Raw genomic sequence first — 21,189 nt, forward strand, 5'->3', positions numbered from 1 at the left:
TTTTAATAGCATTTTTTATGGTGAAGCGATTTCTTCTGAATAAAATCACGATAAAAAATGAGTCTCGTGGTATTATTGACTCGTCTATTAAAATGATGTATAAATAACCTTAGGAACCATTTGATTCTTTTAAAAAAGTAACAGGATGTATATGTTTGTATGTTGGTACTGCATGAACTGGCAAATTGATGCACTGTTTATTATGGTTATCTTGACACTAAAGCTTTTTATAGGTCCAAGTGTAAAACTATTTTAGCGGATGGGGTATCATTCCTCCAGACTCTAAAGAGAAATTGCCCTTGGGGAGAAAAAGTTTTTTTCCTTTTTCTTTATAAAACTATTTTTTTAGTTCTATGTTTTACACACACAAAAATGAGACAGGAAAACCTGTGTGGTGGGCGATTTCACCACCCCTCACCTGATCGTTTAGTGTTAAATTGAAAAGCAATCCATATTGTATGCCATGGGTTAAACAGTATATGCTATTAAATTAATGTTCAAAGTTAGAGATTAGCAGCCACGAATAAGCGTGACATTTAAACCGTTTGGATGCTTAACTTTTTTAAAAAGAAGGATTGTTATGTTTGTGTCAGGTTTAGACTTCCAGATGAGTTTTAAAATTGTACAAAGTCAATTTCCTTGAGTCTTACAGGCGGCTGACGTACGGCTGCTAAGCTCTGCTCAAAACCCCATACACACACACACACATACAACTGCAATTTTGCAGCTGGTTTTTTCTTTCAGAATCAACAAAAATGGAAAACTACACATACATATCCAACTGTCACCAATCTACGTGTCAATGTTCCAAGATGGCTTTTCTTAGAATACGCGGAAAATTATTGAAGGCAGGATATAACAAGGATAAGTAAATGAAAATATGGCGAAAATCTCGTATTTCTAAAGAAAATAAAAAAAAATATTTATAAAGTTTTGAAATCTCAGCCAAAGATTTTAACTTAAAGGGGATCAAAAGGGATAAGACACCGGATGAAAATTAATGAAAACCCCCAAAGTGAGATCAAAAGAATCAACGTAGATTTAAGGTAGTAGTGACAAGTTTTGAAAAGGTCCACAAAGTTTTAAAACCAACGAATTATATACTACTTACAGGCCAATGTACCCTTCCCCCCTGGTTAGCACCAATTTAAAATCTAATTATTAGGATAATTTATGGTATGTTCAGGCTTGATAAATCTACTAAACTTGTAGGTTTAAACGCTTGCTGGCTTTTTATTATATACTTTTAGAAGCAAAGCTACTCTATGAGTGGCTGTGGCTGGCCGTATTGCTTTATGTCTATACTTTTGTAAGAAATTGTAAAATAATAAATCAGTATATGGCGAGCAAGGACATCCAAGCTTGTTTTTTTTTAGGGGGGGGGGGAAGTTTCTATTCTACGGGAAAGCAAAAATTTAGTCAAAATTCACAATTTTACTCTGGAGTAAACTTTACATAGGTGGATTATTTACCCCATCCTTTTAAAAATTTGTAGAAGGTGAAAACCCCCCATCTAGCAAATTTTTATTTTGTATAAATATGATCAAAAGTTTTGATTAAAAATGTTTATTTACTTATTACCTTTTCCTTACTTTCAACTTTCATTTTCAGAATTTTTTCCCGTTATACATAATTTCAGCTTTGCTATTATTGTACATAATCGCCCTTGGTAAATATTTCTACTTAATAATGGTTATAGGATATACGTGGATATATTGACAGGGGTAAATTTATTGTCAATTTAGCTTGCTAATATGGTCCTCATTTATTAATTAAGGAATAGGGTAAATGGGGTGGGTTGCGTTTATTGATATTTTAGCCAGTTGCAGGCATCACTTTATCAGAGTGAAAATCTGAACATCCAAGTTATAATAAATTGATTTTACTTATCCTTATTTAATTTTCTAGGGTTTTGTGAAATCTGTTTTTCTTCAAAGTAACAAATCTACAAAATTGAAAGAAGAAAAAATCTGCTTTGTTAATATAAAATGATACTATTTTATATTGTTTGTTATTTCTATATTTGTACCAAAAACGTTTTTTTTATGATAATAACTTAACATACAAAATTATGTTTGTCTGAGCTGGTTGTACCAAAAAATCTCGCTTACTGCTGGCAATTTATATACTCTTATTCAATTTGATTTACATTAGATTCTATATAGCTGTTCATAATATTAATTTGACTAGCGGTTACGCCCTTGAAAACATCGTTAAGGTAAATTTTAAAATTAAAGCTAGGCCAACCTCTTAAACTATATAATATTTTTGTGGCCGACGAATTGATTTACATCCTCAATAATGACATAGAAAATTACCCATTCTGTAGATTATAATTAGTGGTTGAAACGTGTGCTCACTCAACGTGATGAACCAACTATTCTAAATTCAATAAAAGTTCCCAAAGTTGTTATGGTAAAGAATAAGAAAACGTTATAATAAAAATTTTGGGGACTAGTGTAAAAAAAACAGCCTAATTTATTATTTAAATTTATTTCTGGGGACAATTCTCATTCTCTCTCCGGTCCAGCGGTGAGCGAGATCTTTCTGTGCAAACACTCTGACAGGCAGACATGTTGACTCTTTTATTTAAGTATTATAAAATCTTCTATTACTCATTAAATGTTTCAGATTAAATCAAAAAAAAAATTAAAACTAAAATGCAAAATTGTCCCTACTATATAAGTCAGCCCTCTAGTTGTCAAGTGTCAGTAATCAAGCGGAACCCTCAATGTTCACCCAAAGATCAGCAACAGGTACTATCTATTAACAAGGTTAGTTATTCCCAGGGCTCGGCAGCTGCGCGTCAGCAAGTAAACCATTCGGATGCTTTGACACAAATGTTTTTAAGAGGGATCGCTATAATTGCGTCAGGTTTTGACTTCCAATTGATTTTAGCATTGTATGTACAAGCTTGATTTTCCCAAAGTTTACAGGCAGCTGGCGCGCAGCTGCCGAGCCCTGGTTATACCTAATCAAAACCTTAGATATAGTGCAGTCTACGAAAAAATGTTTATGGTAACGATCTTTTAATAGTTATTTCTCGCATCGTATTATAAACGGCTTTCCGCGGATATAGAATGTACAATTATGAGATTAAAACTAGTTTTTTTTAGCCCCGAGGTGCCGAAGGCACCGGCTAAAAAACTGGTTTTAATCTAATGATTGTACATTTTTTATTCGTAGAAAGCTGGATATAATGCGATGCTAGACATAGTTTTTTCGTATGGATGAGAACCGGTTCCTATCCACCGGATTCGAATGAATACGAGAATAGTTATTTCTCGTATCGTATTATAAACGGCTTTCCGCGGATATAGAATGTACAATTATAAGAATAAAACTAGTTTTTTTAGCCCCGTGGTGCCGAAGGCACCGGCTAAAAAAGCTAGTTTTAATCTTATGATTGTACATTTCTATATTCGTAGAAAACTGGATATAATACGATGCTAGACATAGTTTTTTCGTATGAATGAGAACCGGTTCCTATCCACCGGATTCGAATGAATACGAGAAAAATATTTACTTTAAACGCTGCTAGCTACAAAACGACATATCATGCCCGAACACCGTGTTAAGCGGCATAAGAAGGCCTATAAATAATCTGGAATAGCCAAGATCTAATAATTGACACTGAAGAAAAAAACTTTTTAAATAAGTCTTTTTCGCGTATTTACTTGCACTGCGAGATAACTGTGCATTATTGAGTAATAACTATTAGACATTATGTGTAGGCCATCTTTAGATAGATCAAATTTTATGTGAGCCAAATCTATACATTTCACCGTTTGGCCGTTAGCAGCCTTTAAAGTCTTTAAATTTTTTGAAGATTTAAATTTCTACCAGGAACATTTTACCGTGAACTGGAAGATGATTAAAGTCACTCCACAGATTATGACGTCATACGATATAATAGCCTATGAGAGGCAAGTATACACTGTAATTGACCAATGTTAAGATTTATGCTAGCCTCTCATTGGTTATTTTATTGTATGACGTTATAATCTGTGGAAGGAACTGCACGAGAACCAAAATCATTAATAAACTATTGTAGACAACCAATTCTTTGATTGCAAGATCTTTGTCTGGGAGTTATACATATGCATGATTAGGAATTGCGCCTGTTATGGGCCAAGGTATTTCCAATTATGCCTCCGACAAAGCAGCAGTGTGTAGATGTTTAATGTCTTTTGTTATAATGAATTTTAAGGCTAGATTGGAACTTATCACCTCCCTGGTGACAAGCGGATGTGTTACACGTTACGTTACAGTAGTGCGTCGTACAAACACGGTTGATTATTTACCAGCCTTATAATTAGATTTATATAGTTTTTTTTATAAAAAATGACGTCATATTGGCCTACCATTAGTCAATTAGAATGAATAATAACTTATGGCCTTTTATGTTAAAGGCACAGAGACAATCGCCTGCTAGAAATTGCCAACAATATTTGTTAACACAAGGAGCTCAGTGTTCAAAGCAAATTTCCAACGAAAAACAGCATCATACGTATGAGGTTGGTAACTAGAATTTCTATATCTTATTTAACATTGTTTTACTTATGTATTGTGTTGTCAGGGATTTAAAGGGATAAGACAATCGCCGATAAATTCATATACATCCCCAATGATGATACACAAAATTACCCCTTTGTAGTTTAAAATTAGTCTTTGAAACATTTGAACACTCAACTTAATGAACCAACCAATTAAAATTTACCAAAAATCCCAAAGTTGTGAACCCAAAGAAAAATTAACTGTTTTTAAATAACTTTAGGGACTAGAGTAATAAACAGCCCATGTTCCCCTCTCTCTCTGATTGTATGTACTCATGATGAAAACATTCATAAAAGCCAAGCTTAAAAAATAAGACAGTGAGACAAACGAACATTCAACATTTCAGAAAGTGTCAAGGCATCACTTGAAGAATCATAATATTGCTTAGAAGTTGAAACTTCAAATCTATTTATAAATATTGAATAATTATGAAAAGTTTTGAATCGAGAGGAGGATTCTAATATCACCTACTCAACAACCAGTGCCACTTTGAAGTACAGACGAACGGACTTATCATTCATGTAGAAAAGATTTGCTTTAAAAAACAATATGAATTTAATTTAAAACTCAAACTTTTAAAGCCGTTACATAAATCAATTCTTTGAACTTTCCCATTATCTATTTCCATATATATTTACTAGCGGCTTTGCTCCTAGCCTCTAGGGGCTTTGCCCCAATTGTCCCACCAATTATGGGCGCAGCACCAGAATTTTTATTTTTTATTTTTCATTTTTTTTAAGGGGCGAAGCCTCTAGTAGATTATATATTACATAAACGGACTGTCATAAAAGATCTTATCGGTATGACGCCATTTTTAAAGCTTTTTTAATACCCTTGCCTAAATCCTTGCCCTTGTTGGAGTAGTTGTTAAAAAATTTACCTTGCTGACTAATTAGTTATTATTAGTTTATTTCTAAATTCAGAACAGTTTGTAGCTTTTAACAGTCTAAAGTTGGGGGAAGCGTGGGTGATGTCAACCATCCCCTCCCAGTCAAACTTTAATTTTAGTTTCAAAAGTTTTTTTGTTAGGGGGGTTTCTCTTGGGAGAGATAGTTATACTCTCCCCCCCAAAAAGCTCTAAATTTTCACAGGACCTATGAGAAGCTATACTGTAAAGGAGTTATACTTTTTGTTCAGCGATTAGCGAGATCTTTCAATTCACACAGACAGACTTTATTTATTCTTAAGAATGGAAGGGGATTGGGGTTATCAATATTTTAGTCCGCTGCGAGTTTAAATTACTTAGAGAACATGAAAATCTGGTGTAACATCCAAGTAATAATATATCCATTTCTACTAATTGTTTTATTATCTGAAAATTCCATTTTTAAAAGTTTTTATTTTATATTTTGGGTTAATATGAAATTTATCAGATAAACTCTACCAAAATTTTAAAATTAATATCTAAAATGGCGTGAAAACTAATCAGGATTATTCCTATGTAAAAGTAACAAAATGTTTCTAAGTCTGTTTGTAAGTGAGTGTGTGTCTGTCTGAATGTCTGTATGTGTACAGAAGGATCTCGCTAACCACTGGACCGATATAGATCTCTGTTAAAGAGATGCTCCTTATGGTCCTTGGAAGGTTTATGGGGGAGAGAACCTACAGCCCCTCAAGAGTAATCGCGTTTGATAAACCCATTTTTTTGTATTTTAGATTTAGAAATAAAAAGTAAAAAAAATATTGGGGACTTTTTTTGTAGGGAAGGGGGGGAACAGGGGTAGTCTACCTCCTCCTTTTTAAATCTAGTTTAAAAAAACAAAAAATTGGGGGTTGGGTAATTTTTCTTTCTTAGGGGGGAGGTATATTTTCTGAAGAGTAGAACCCAATCGGTTCAGTGGTTACTGAGATCTTAAGCTTCAGATAGACAGACGGACAAACAGACATAAATCGTTCTACTTTGTATTGAAGATAATGTAAAGTGAAGGGTCGACTTCTCCCTTCCCTAAAGTGCCCCTAGAGGTCTCTAGTGGCATATCTGCTAGTATTAAATTTAAAACAATTAAAGTTGTTAATTGCTTATTTAACATGCTATCAGCCTGCCTATCAGTGTTTTAAAAAAAGGATGACAACATCCATAAAAGTAAAGCTCTAAAACGGTAGGACAAATGAACAATAACATTAACACTTGTAGAGTGTCAGAACTGAATAAGCAAGATATAAATACATACAAGAAGTAAATTATAAGGATATTTGTTAAAAAAAGCTTAAATACAGGATAATGTTTAAATCAATATGTTGAAAATGGACGTAATGACAAACTAGCAGCGTTTATAGAGTTGCTACGCTTTCTAAATCGTACCTAACTACTACAGGAATCACCATGCTAAGTTTGGACAATTCTAACATCCCTAAATTAACGAAAAAGCTAACCGTTACGGACGGACCGACCCTATGTATAGAAAAGCTTCGCTTAAGGTTTGTACAGTTCAAAAAAGTGTATTGTGTAAATGTTAATTGTGTGAGTATGGATACAGAGATTTGACAATGCAGGAAAAAAACTTATTTTTTCTTAAACTATTATGTGTGAACTTTAACCTTTAGTAGATTGTAATTATTGGTAAAATAAAGAGCTGCAGATCAATTTATCCTCCACAGCCATATCCCTATATCACTGGGTAATCGTTGAGAGTTAATCATTAGACTATATAAGTTTGAAGGAATTTTAATTAATATAATAGATTTGAAATCTGCATAAAATTTTAAGGTTTTTTTTATAAAATTCGTTTTTTATATAATTCTTTATTTAAAGGCGCAAATACGATTTAAGTTAATTAATTTTGACATCTGTGATTGGTGGATTGAAAACTATCTGCGCTCTGATTGGAGAAGCTTAAGTGTCGTACATCATTCAACCAATTAGAGCGCGGGTAGGTTTCAATCTAGCTTTCCTATTGGTCAAAATAAATTAACTTAAATCGTATTTGCGCCGTTAAATAAAGAATTAAATAAAAAACGAATTTAATAAAAAACCCTTAAAATTTTATGCAGATTTCAAATCTATTATATTAATTAAAATTCCTTCAAACTTATATAGTCTATTAATCATGGGTAAAAATGGTTAATCTTAACGAAGGCAAAGATTTATTTCCAACGTATGTACCCACTACCCAATATAACTTACGATAATATTCACAAAGCTGCTAAATCCAAAGAAAAGTGGAGAACCATTGTGCGTGGCCAATACTCTGGAAAGAAGAGATAAATGGCAATGAAAGAAAATTATTCACTTTGTCTACCTATCCGTTTTTCTATGGGGAAAATATTATAATATCAGCCACTATCTACAACAACGACTTATTTTTATGAAGATACTTTAAACCAATAAGCGTGCATGTCTTATTTTAATTGGTTTGTTGGTCCAAAAGTGATGCTACAAAATATAAAGCAATAGATTTAAAACCCTTGATGAGCTGTCAAAGACAATAATCCCTCCAATTTTAAAAAAGGATTTTCTATCGAACAAAATTATTTGTTTATGTCCACTAACAAATGGTTCATTTCAATGATACGAGCGAAATAATTATTAAACGAGTTTATGTAAACTAGCTTAATCCAAGGAAGTTCAACATTTTAGAGCTGACCAATTATTTTTGATTAAATTAAAAATAACTCCCCTTTAATTTTAAAATATTTGAATGTTCTAATCAATGATTTAGCTGGATTGCCCTTCACTTTGTTCCTAGTGGTCTAATGTACTAAGTAGTAATCTAGTAATCTTATTAATTCCTAAAGCCTGTGTGTCTGGCAGTATATCCATAAATGATCTGTCCTTCTATTTGAAATAGACAGTTTTTTTTATATAAATATTTTCTTTTAGTATAAAAAAAAGTATAAAGTACACCTTTCACAACTAAATAATAATGGTTTATACTTAATTTTTTTGGATATTTTTAGACACTAATACACTCAAGATGGTCAGCTGAATTTGAGTTTCCGATTCTGTACATAGTTTCCTCATCCTGTCTCAATATTTACTAATAACTTAAAAAGCTTAAAACTTCCAAAAAAATATAAATTTGAAAAATTAAATTTTGAATGTATAATTATAAATCGTTTATACATTACATCGCTTTTCCCTTAGACCGGAGTAGCTAAAGATAGGTTTTGCAATATTTGGGTTATCTGCTGTACAACTTCGGAAATTAGGAAAGAAATAGGCAATCAATTTTCAGTTGATCCTCAAGATCATACCATTAAAGGCAATGCACAACATTTCGGCTAAGGGAACTTGTGTGTCAAAAAAAGTCCACAAGTTCTATTCTCATCGAAAAAAAACACCTTAAAAAAGGTACATTTATAACTCCCTCCCCAAGACTATTTTCTTTTTTTATGGTATGACATTGATTAGGTAGGGACAGCGGCAAAATAAATTACCCCCCCCCCCCTTGTTTTGTGTTTTCTTTATTATCTAAATGTTAGGAAATGATGTAATGATGTAAAGGGTGGATTGGGTTTAAAATAATACCACGTTCGTAGCGGTCATGCGTTTTGCGTCATATTGTATGGGTGACGCAAATTTCAGATCTCCGTTTTCGCCGTTTGATTTACTATTTTTCTCTATAAGATAAAAGCGATGCTTGCTAGATTATCTAATTCGCTATAATATAAAGATAAATTTTTCTCAAATCGCCAAATCTGGGGTCTGAAATTTGCGTCACCCTTTCAATCTGAAAGTGGGGAAGAGAATAAGGAATGGGGTAGAACCGGTTATCATAATGTTTTATCTTCTCTACTTTAAGTTAAACTCTATCAATTTTACCCCCTATTCCTGCATGTAACCGCTTACAAAGAGAAAGGGTACAATGGGCTGTTTATTACACTAGTCCCCAAAGTTTTAAAATACTGTTTTCTTATTCTTCAGTTTAACAACTTTAGACACTTTTAGTGAATTTTTAAATGGTTGCTTCATTAAGTTGAGTGTCCAAACTTTTAAAAAAATAATTTCAATCTTTAGAAGGGATAATTTGTGTATTAACATTGGTGATGTACATCAATTTATCGGCCATTGTATTATCCCTTTAGATCCCTTATTTTTTTATTTCTTAGTAGTACATAAAAGTATGCAAAGGTACTTTTAACTGTGGTGGCTGTATTTTGAGGTACACAAATTTCATAAGAAAGGTACATTACAAAAATAGACTGTACATCTTTGATGGGGAGTGTTTTTATATCAGGGATCTTAAGGGATAAGAAAATGGCCAATAATTAAATCTCTAATAATGATACACAAAATTACCCCTTCTGGTTGAAACGTTTGGACATCCACTTAAATTAACCAATCAATAAAAATTTCTCAAGGTTTTTAGGCCAACGAATAAGACAACGTTATTATAAGACGTTGGATATTAGTGTAATAAACAACCCAATGTCCCCTCCCTACCTGGTTTTAAAATAAAATGAGGTTTGGTGATTAAATTTATCTATTTTAGGAAAGTACCATGCAGCAAAGCGCTGAAAGATCTGAATATTTTGGAGGTATTTTTTATTATTCACAGATCAATTTTTGTCAGTCACTTCAAGATTTCGTTGTTTTCTTGTTGTTTCTTTCCAATGAATAATTGTTCAACTACATGTACTGTACAAAATTGGGCTTAGATTGGCCTATCATCGTTTATAAAAGCGGCTATGCCTTCTGACGCTTAACATTTAAATGTAAAAAGTATATGGGGGTAGGAAAATTCAAGATTTCAAATTTGCTTATATTGGGCCGGACGTAATAAAAGGTGCGAGCAAAATAAAAGGAGAGAGGGAAGGGTATTATGGTGTATGAAATTACGAAAGTTCACTGATTTTCTGTTTGTTTTTTGGGTTTTCTCAAAGGCACCTCCACTTTGGGGTTATTGGTTATGGAGGTTATGGATGGAGGGAAGCTTCAAAATCATTTGATCGGAGGGAAAAGAACATTAATTATGTTATTTTCATTTGCATATCCGTAGACAACTGTTTTTGTTTTCAGATCTACCCCCACTGTACACGATAGATCTACAAGAATTCCAACAGGTAAAAGTTATCTTAATTAATTTTTTTAATCTTCCAAAAATGGGTAGAAAAATCTTCCAAACGAATTAGAAAATGTTGGGGACTTAATTTTTACCTTCTTAAGTACATATTTTAAAACAAGTAATATACTGTATTTATATATATATAAATCTTGTGTTTTTGTCCTAGAACTCACAAGATCTTGATGTAGAATTTCTAGAAGAGTTGGATTTTATCCTCCTAGAACCTTCAAGCAACAATTCCAGCAATGTTCCACAGACCAATATATTCCTCAGCAATGAAAAGGTTTTAAGTAAATTGTAGCATTATGACCCAAAGTTATTAGTAAATTCTTTTATACAAAAATTGTTCATAAATGATAAAAAGTGTCTTGGCTCAATATTAAAGCACAAAAAAGGATGTTCGTTAAAATGGACAAAGTCAGTTACAGAGAAGAACATCATGAACATACTAAATATGCGATATACTAGGTGCACATTAGTTAGGGGATTTTTACAAAAAAAATCCGCCTCCTATTTTGAATAGCAGTCGAGAAATTCTTTCAAAAAATATTCTGACAGACTGATGGACATTTCGAATTATAAAGTATCTTTGCTACTACAAAATACGTTTAATTACATTCATTGAGTATCTTTTGAAATTGTAAAAAATGCTAAAATTTACTTAATTCTTGCAAAGTGTTTAAAGAGCATGAATCCACCAGTTTATCAGTACACCTCAACCCAATGTTCCCCAAGCAGTTCAACAGTAATCAGACATGGACAATTACAAACCAGGGTAAGTGATATAACCAATAGATAGATAGGTGGTTACATGGATTGGCCAATGGTTCATAATATGAGAAGGAAAAGCTTTTGTTATTTAATTAAATTTAATCTAAATGTATAATGGAATAAAAATAAAATATCATGCTTCTAAATGCAGATGTATAACCAGACAACTACCTGGATCCCACTGTTGGAGACCTTTTTTGCCTGCTAGTAAATTGCTATCTGCTCTTTTGTAGCGACTTGGCTGTGTTAATATTACAGACGGTATTGGTTGATTTTTAAAGACCCAATTGAAGGTTGGCACAGGATCCACGGGGTGAGGACATACAGTTGTTTAACCCATTCCCCCTCTATTGTTTAATCTAATATTTAAATTACGGAGAAAAAGGCAAATCTTAATGAGGCAGGTTTTGTTTGGATAAATTCATAAAAAAAAAATTCTCATTATTTTTGATACATTGATCTATCCATGAACCCCCAATTTTATGTTATAAATTCCTAATCCATATAGTCCAACTCTTAATAACTTTTCTTAATAAAACTTTAAAATAATCACGCTTTGATTAAAGGACGCGTGCAAGAAATACCACGCTTTAACTGCTGAAAGACTGCCACAAGTAGACCCCATACCCCAAATTTAAAGCCTTCAGCTTCAATAACAAAAAAGTTCTAGGCATTTCAAAAAAGCATTTTATGTACAATGAAAATTTTGAAAGATTTCCAATGCTCATAAAAGAAAAAACAATATTAAATTACGTCGCCTAGACACAAAATTATAACCTTATTTTTGTCAGAAATTTAGATTGCCGGTAACTGATTACATTTTTACAATAAAAACACCACATTTCATAGTCAAAATCTATGGAAAGAAATTTGATTTAAATTGCATTTGTAAACGAAAATCATAGAGGAAACAAAGGGGAAAACTAATACAAGCTCAGCTGTGATTGGTTGCTTAGCTGATTCAGCCTTCTGATAGGCTACAGTATACTCGGTACAACGAAAGTTAAACTTTTAAAAAATGATTTTGACTAAAAAAATGGGTATTTTTATTGTAAAAACATAATTAGTTACTGGCAACCTAAATTTATGACAAAAATAAGCTTATAATTTTGTTTCTAGGCCACGTATTTTAATTTCAAAATTTCTAACATTAGCATTGAGATTCTTTCAAAATTTTCATTGTACATAAAATGTCATTTAAAATGCCTAGAACTTTTTTGTCATAGAAGCTGAAGGCTTCAAATTTGGGGTATTGGGTCTACTTGTGGCAGTCTTTCAGCAGTTAAAGCGTGGTATTTCTTGCTGGCTTCCTTTAATTACCCTTTGAATTATATTTTCAGGGGAAAAGAGATTAAGCTGTTGGACTATGGGATCTTAATGGACAAGGCTGAACAGAAAAAGTTTGCTATGTAAAAGTTAGAACAAAAAAGTATTCTTTTTCATAAGCTTTAAATCAAATTTTGTTGCATTATCTTTAAGCATGCCTTTCATTTATTTTGTTCTAACTTGTATCCTGTATAACTGTATACTGCTAGATGTAGAATGTTGAAGGCAGTTGCTGAACACAAAAAATAACATATTTCGATCAAGTCTTGGGTGTAGAATCATAATCTGTTAAATTAAGATGAAAAAAAAATCAGCACCGTTTACTTTCTTTAAGGGAATTCAAATACATTTTTCTATTAAGGCATTTTTAAACTCTCTGTTTTTCTTGATTTCATCAAGAAATAATGAAAAATATGTAAAATGAAAGTAAGAATTTTTGAACTTTCTGGAAATGATTCATAAAAGCAAAAATATTTAAATCAATTACAAGAGAAATTGCAGCTGAAATATTTAAAATTGAAGAAGAATTTTAGCATTAACATATTATTACTCTACATCCAATGCTATACGGTTTTAGTTTTTTTTCTGGGTAAAGCATTTACCTTCGACTTACTTCTTCTTTGAGCGACGTGTTTTATCTATTTTAGTAAATTAAAGTATTTTTAGTTAGCCATTAGTCTCTTTTAACTCTTTTGATAATAAAAAAAATAATTGTAAAAATCAAATACGTTATTAGTCAGTAAATCTTTTAATATTTCAAACAATTGTAAATAATAATTTATAATTCATCTTGCTTTAAAAATCTCTAAACAAATTTACTTTTTTTCTCTACCTCTAAAATCTTGATTTAAAACAAAATATTTTTAAAACAGAATATAATATGTAAAGTACTATGTGATCAGTTATTAATAACAGAGTAGCTTCGCTACTAAAAATCTAAATTTGTTACATTAGTATTTAAAATTTGGATCTACTGCAGTTCACGGTAAAATATTGCTGGTAACGAATATTGCCAAAAATCTATGAATTGTAAAGGCTGCTGGCTCCCAAACGGCTGAACCCAAGATCATGCCCGCACACTGTTTTAAGCAGCATAAGAAGGCCTACAAATAATCTGAAATAACCATAAATCCATAATGCATAATTATCTCGCAGTGCAGAGAAATGCGCGAAAAAGGCCTATTTTACGCGTTTTTTCTTGAGTGAAGCTTTCCCTGTGCATCAATGGATCTTGGCTATTCCAGATTATTTGTAGGCCTTCTTATACCGCTTAAAATGGTGTGCGGGTATGATCTGTACGTTCAGCTGTTTGGCAGCTAGCAGCCTTTAAAATTCATAGAGTTTTTGCAATATTCGTTACCAGCAATATTTTACCGTGAACTGCAGTAGATCCAAAATTTTTATTGATGAAAGGTATGCTATCTATACATTTAACTTATCTAGATAAGATAAGATTTTATTTCCTCTAAGGTGCATATAATTAGGGCGAGTTACTAATAAAGTTTACAATTTTTAACTATAGGTTTCTTCCTGAAAAAGATTGCATGTTAATTAAGATACTAGATTTCTTTCCTGAAAGAGATTGCAGGCAAGATAATAAATAAATTATTACATATACAGTGAATAATAATCCATTAAATTGTAATTTATTAGCATTTTTAAGATCCTGTAGTACATTTACTATTTATGTACCTAGCTCAGGGTTGTAGTGAACTTCTCCTTCCCCGTTCACCTACATTTTACATTTTACAATACAATTTTATTATATAATTGAACACTGAGCAAGCTGTGAAGCGAGTGGATGGCTTAACCCCGGCCGGGGTTGTTGAACCGCAGTTCTTCGCGGCGCTTACCAAATCGTTTCATAGCTTTTAGAAAATAGTTGTAACAAATTATTTTAGTTACATATTGACATATATAAACACATATATAAGACTACTATACTACGGTATGCTGAATATACCATCTAACAATCATTCCACTAGAATCCATACGGGGTTTCCAAAAATAAGACCAATACAATTATGTTACCGGTGCCATGGAAGTTAGCCATGTTTTTTTTCCCGTTATAGACTGCGACTCCCACCGACCTAACGTTCCCGGATTAAATGATTATAAGAACTGAGTAATTTAAAATCCTGTGGGATTCCAATCCCACACTTCTTTGATACCTGTAATTTATCTCCCAACCCGTCACCATATTCCTACATCCCTGATGGCGTTTATTAAATAAGAATAAATTTACATATTTGAGTTTTTTGTTGGGTGAAAAACTGGAGGGCTTGATGGATTTTAGCCACATTTAAACATTTAACATTGAACATTGCAATAACAAGGAATACATATGCGCGGTAGGCGCACATATGTACCTAGTGTGTAAGTAAAAACTTAAATAAAAACCAAGTAAAAACTAAATAAATATAAAAATTTTAAGATTTTTGAGTATTTTAGAGAAAAACTGATTTTATTTGAATTTTTTGTCAGACGTATCCTAAGTTGATCGTGTATTCAATATTGGCTAAGCTAGTTGTAGAGTGGCTTTGCAGCTTTGAAGTTAAAAATCTTGTTAAGTTTGATATTAAGGAATTGTTTTTGCTAGATTCAATTTAAGAAGGCTAAAAATCATTTTTAGAAACACATCAGTTTACTAGCATTGTTCTTCAAGTGAAGGTTCTTTTTTGTAAAGATTTATGAGACGTTAAGACGTTAAGACGTTAAGACGTTAAGACGTTGAGACTTAAGGAGAGAGGTAAAAAGAGTTAGAGAAAGAAAGAAAGAAAGAAAGAGAGGGATGGCAGGTTTGGTGTCCGAGTGGCTGCGCACCCGAGTTCTGACCGCGGCAGTCGGTCCCTGGAATAACTTATCTGAGCGTTTAACAAACGCTTCCTTGTTGGCAGAGTTCTACCTCTGGGAGATTTCAATTGAGGATGTTGTTTACCTCGAAATGCTTAGGATTTATGACGAGATTAATGAGCTGCGCTCATTTATCTTTGTCAGACAACCCCGTAGCTTGACAGGCTGCCTGTCCGGGTTGCGCTCTTTGCGGCGCACGCAAGCCGCCGTTCCTATCATCGAAGAACGGCTCATGGCGTGCGCGGAAAGATGCGCTCAGACTCTTAGTGGGCGGCGTCGGTCACCTTACCTGCCAGAGATTGTTGACGCTAATGAGGACTGAATGACTGAGTGATCTGATTTGGGGAGGAACTGACCGACGGTATGGCTGATTGTGAATAGAGAGAGGAGTGTGAGAAGAGGAGAGTGGGCCACAGACTGAAGACTATGAGACTGAGTGATGGATTTAATTTTGGTTGAACCCTATGATATTGATGCCTAATTTTGTAGTGAATGAATGTACACGTGAAAAAGTATGTATCAACCAATCGTTTATATATTTAGATGAGTCTGCTAGAGCCACCCAGCTCCAACGCTTATTAACCTGTAACTGCAGCAACATATAAAGTAATAAATAAAAGTGATCGAGTTAGATTTTGTTTGTAATAATTGTTGAAATAAATATTCTCTCCAATTTAATGGATTAATTTCTATGTCAACAACCTTACTGTTGTTGCAGTTGTCAGTAACCTGTATCGCTGCGTCCCAACTACACGCCTAAGCTTAATACTCAATGACTTAACAACTTAATAACGTCAACGCTGCTCTATAATAGGATGTGTCCGTGCGTTCAAATATAGGACCTTCCGGCCTCAACAAAAAACTATAAATGGATGACAATGAAATTGGTGAAATTATGGATGATGGAAAAAAGAGGTTTTGGTGAAAATTAATGATGTATGATGAATATAATGAGTATGAAAAACATAATTAAATTTGAAGTTAGGATGTTAGAATGCAAGAATTTGGTGAAGTTTTGTAGAAAGCACTATATACCCCCCTCCCCCCCCTCCTTAACTACCCGGGTGAGAGTTCGGATCTTACAGATCCTATTTTTGGATTTTTGAGTATAGGACATGGATAAATAAAAATATTGATAGAACACTTACCATTTTTAAGTTTGTTTATTAGTTATAGGTACCTATGTAAAATCTATTTGGTTAAGAAAGTGAGTAAAACATTTTCTATTGAATTCTTTTTCATTTACTATTTGCTTTATGTTATTTGGGAGACTATTAAAAATTGTGGGAAAAGAATGAAGGGGTGAATTTAGTAAAAAAGTTCTATTTACTCCATTTGCATATGCAAAGTTGTTTACATTTCTTGTATTATACCTGTGGCGATCACGGGAGATTTCCCAGGTATTATTAAAAATTTCTGGCTGTAAGCCATGTAGGTACTTATACATAAATTTACAGACGTTAAATTTTATTAATAGATTAATGGGCAATATCCCATTACTTTTAAAATATTCTGCTGTGTGTGCTCTGCTAGGTAAGTTTTCTATTATTCTTACTGCTGCCTTCTGTATCTTCAAAATGGGATCTAAAAGATAGGCTGGACAGGCTGTGAACAGAAGGCAGCAGTATTCCACACTAGATTTAATATAGCTTGTATATAAAATCTTTAAGTGTTTCTTATCAAGCAAATGGCGCATGACACGCATTGAGTAAATAATCTTTGAAATTTTTGCATGTACTTTTTTAAGGTGATAAGAAAACTTTAATTTTGTATCCAAGCTGATTCCTAAGTGCTTTAAAAAACCCTCATTATTATCATCTACAAGGTTTAACTTTGTGATCTTTTCAGGGATGCTTTCACCTACGTTGTTCATGTCTATGAAGACATTAAATTCCGTTTTTAATTGAATTTCTTCAGGGGTAAGATTTTCTCTGGGGGAAGTAAAGACCATAACTTTGGTCTTGAGGGGATGGATTAAGAGTTCATTTGCGTTATACCAGGCGGTCAGTTTGGGGATGGTTACTTTTGCGAGTTCAATCAGTTCTGCTAATGAGTTCCTTTCCATGAAGGTTAGGGCATCATCAGCAAAAAGATTAATAAAAACTTCTGGGCTGCAGTTTGCAAGGTCATTTATAAAGATCAAAAACAATATTGGGCCAAGAACTGACCCCTGTAATACGCCTATGATAATCTCTTCCAACGTAGATGAAAACAACCCCTTAAAAAACACCTTTTGACGTCTATTGCTATAATAAGAACGGAACCATTGTAATGGTAATCCCCTTATCCCTGCATTCCTTAACTTTTCAAACAACAAATTCCTAGGGATCATGTCGAAACACTTCCGTATGTCCAAAAATATGGACATACAGGAATTGTTTCGACCCAGACACTGAGTGATCATATTTGAGAGATCAAGGACATTATGGTAAGTTGAGATGTTTTTCCTAAATCCAAACTGTCTGCAGTTAAAAAAGTTTTTTTCATCCAAAAAATTTACCAAGCTATCGCATACGTACTTTTCGAGGGGCTTGCTTAGGTTATCAATCAATGAAATACCACGGTGGTTATCCATTTGATTGAGTGAACCTGATTTGTGAAGGACAAGAATTTTGCTTACTTTCATACCGTCAGGAAAGACGCCAGATTGGAGGGAAAGGTTGTAGACATGGCAAAGGGGGTGTGCGATAACATCCGCACAGCGAGAAATTAAAAACATGCTGACATCATTGATGTCTGTGGACCTTTTGGGCCTGATATTCCTAATCAAATTTATTACTTTAAATGGGTAGAGGGGTTCAAAAAAGATTGAGTCTTGAATGGGTGGGGGTAAAAATTCTGCAAAGTTTTTTTCTGTTGTTGGGATCTCAGGTTTAAGGGAGGTTCCAATCTGACTAAAATAGGAATTGAATTCGTTAGCGATAGCTTGGTCACCCTCAACTTTCCTATCCCCGACCTCTAAATATGAACACTCAGCACTCTTTTGATCAAATCCTAGCATATCTTTTAAACAACGCCATAACTTTTTACTATCTCTGCCGCAATTTCTTATACTTGACCTATAATATTCTAGTTTTGCGCGGCGTACATTCCTATTATAAGAGTTTCTATAAGAGTTATACAACAGCTCACTTTCCCTTGTTCTTTCCCTAAGAAAATTGTCGTGGAGGGTATGTTTATGTTCCCTCATTCTCAAGAGGTACTCGTTCATGAAGGGCTGCTGGGGCTGGACCCTAGAATTTTTTTTGACTTTTACAATGGGGCATGAGATGTTATATAACTCAAGAAACTTAGCTATGAAATTACTATAGGCAACGTTGACGTCATTTTGGTTAAGTACGTTTGACCAATCGGTACTGAAAAGTGCGTCATTTAGTGAATTAATGTTATCATCGCCTAGCAATCTTTTTTCATAAGTATCAGGTTTTTTTGGTTTTTTGTTAGCATTAATTCTATACGCATTTATCAGTAACAAGTGATCACTTATTTGTGATGTTAGGACACAAGACAACATAAGATTTGGAATAAAATTACCAACGCCAAAAATGTCAATCAATGTTGAAGTGTTTTTTGTGATCCTGGTGGCCTTGGTAATTGTATTCAAAATGCCGTTGAAATTTAGCGACTCTAGCAGACGCATACTAGGGCTGTTGTTTTCATTAATCCTGAATAAGTCAAGATTAATGTCTCCAACAATAAAGAACGGTAGGTTGAGTGACATAATCCTATCCAATAATTCAAGGTACATTTCAAAAAATTCATCAAGTTCAGCACTACTTTGATTAGGGGGTCTATAGGTGTTCAAAACTAAGAATTTAAATCCATTAAACGAACATTTGAGACAGATAGATTCACATATACGTTCTTTGAAGGAGATGTTGTCAAACATTCTTACTACTTTATAATGTTTTTGCACTAGTAATCCCACCCCTCCCCCCCTTTGCGTTTTTCTAAGGTTGACATGCCAGTTGTAGCCTTCAATATTATACACGTCAAAATTTGCATTGGAATTTGCCCAGAGTTCTTGACACGCAAGAACGCTGGGCCGTATTCCTTTGCAATTAAAATTATCTATACACGCCACCAATTCATCAAATTTAGAGTTTATCGATTGACAGTTTAAAGAAAATAAAATTATCAGTTGTTCTCTAAAAGATTTCAATTTTGTTATTGCTTCGTTTTCCGACATGTATTGACAATTAATACCAAATTCTTCATTAAGTCCATCAAAATGTTGGCCATATATAGGGTTTAGGAGGTCTAGTGTAGGGTTAAGATTTAAATTAGCAGGTACCTGTTCATTTAATCCATTAGGGAGGCTTGTAGGGTACTGGTGTGGAGTCTAAGTTTATCGCAGGAGGATTAGCACGTATATCAACCAGTGGGAACGACTGAAAAACAATATATATCAGCATACATAAAACATGAATATATTTACAATAGTAATAATAGTGAGATAGATAAAACATTTAGTTAGGAGGTGATGTGCCTCCGCTCTTTACTCTTTCCCCCCCCCCCCCCCCCCGTGGTATTGGTTAGATACAAAAAATCTTTTAATCAATATTTTTATCTAAAAGTTGGCATAGGGGGTAGGTAGGTAAAATAGAGTTAAATTCTTTTTGTTTTTAGTTTTCGTTTTTTAATCTTTGACAGACGATGACATTATGACATTATATGACAAGAAAATAAACGGATTAATTATAGTAATTAATCAATAATCATTCATAATAAGGACAGTAAGTATTTGTTAACTGCAAGAAAGTACTATCTAATCATTTTATCTTACTGTCGTTGGTTTTCTTTGCAGTTCTTGCAGGCATAGATTTCAGCGGTGGTAGCGGCTGCTGTTTAGGTGGATCCGTTTCTGGCTCTCTGGCTGCAGGGCGGGCTGCTGATGTGGCAGGAGCTGGTGCTGCTGCTACGCTGGGTGCAGTTGTTGGAGCTGGCATCTGCTCGGCTGCGTTCTCATCCTCGGCCTCAGGGACATCGGCGGCTGCCGTGTCAGAGGTGGTTGCGGACTCCAAGGGAGGGAACTCATCCATGTTGGCAGCGTTGGGAGGAGGTTCATAGTTATCCTCGAAATCATCCTCTGTGATGAGGGGATTGCAGAACTTGGAGTTAGGGAAGAATGATCCTCTGTCTGCATAGGGCACGCTGTTGTATTTGATCAGGGGGGGCTCCATTGATGTGCTGAACAGGTTCTCGGTGCCAGGTATTGGTTTTGTCATGCCGATTAAAGTGTCGGCAAATGGGTTCAGAACTTTTTGCCATCTGGTTCCTGTCTTGATTTGAAAACCCACAGTTTCCCCCATTATTTTGGTACGGGAGATCAGCTTTGTTGAATGCAAAAATGTCTGGACGTTTTTATTCAAACGTGTTGTGTCATATTGCATTTTTACCATTCTACCTGGGAAATAGGGTGCAGGGGACACACTCTGGCTGGCAGTCTTAGTAGAATGAATATAGAATACATGGATATTATGACAGGGGAAATTTGTCAGCGTATTAGGTTGCTACAATGGTCCTCATTTATTGGTCGGTTGAACAGTTCGTTTCCTCAATAGGAGGGATGGGAATTGGGTAAAGGGGGGGGGACGTGGTGTATTGTTATATTAGCCTGCTGGAAGGAGCATATTATCTGGAGAAATTTTGTCGACAATTAAGGTTGCTACAGTGG

General features: G+C 33.9%; 1 protein-coding gene and 1 long non-coding RNA gene across 2 annotated transcripts in view; one reads left to right on the forward strand and one right to left on the reverse strand.

Moving 5' to 3' along the window:
- The first annotated feature begins 1,945 nt into the window (after positions 1–1,945).
- LOC145331370 (uncharacterized) overlaps positions 1,946–21,189 on the forward strand; it is a 32,053-nt gene continuing 12,809 nt past the window's right edge. Inside the window, exons 1-6 of the mRNA XM_080175993.1 lie at positions 1,946–2,756; positions 4,413–4,517; positions 9,990–10,035; positions 10,517–10,560; positions 10,729–10,845; positions 11,239–11,337. Of these exons, the coding sequence (XP_080032119.1) occupies positions 2,661–2,756; positions 4,413–4,517; positions 9,990–10,035; positions 10,517–10,560; positions 10,729–10,845; positions 11,239–11,337 (507 nt within the window). The 5' untranslated portion in view covers positions 1,946–2,660. The remainder of the gene's footprint in view (positions 2,757–4,412; positions 4,518–9,989; positions 10,036–10,516; positions 10,561–10,728; positions 10,846–11,238; positions 11,338–21,189) is intronic.
- Positions 19,742–20,579, reverse strand: LOC145331371 (uncharacterized). Its single transcript, XR_013883710.1, has 2 exons — positions 20,299–20,579; positions 19,742–19,903 (listed from the first exon to the last, which is right to left on the reverse strand). It is a non-coding gene; the product is annotated as an uncharacterized LOC145331371 (long non-coding RNA).

The sequence above is a fragment of the Acartia tonsa genome, chromosome 11, assembly GCF_053477335.1.
Source record: "Acartia tonsa isolate MP-2025a chromosome 11, ASM5347733v1, whole genome shotgun sequence".
Taxonomy (NCBI): Eukaryota; Metazoa; Arthropoda; class Copepoda; order Calanoida; family Acartiidae; genus Acartia; species Acartia tonsa.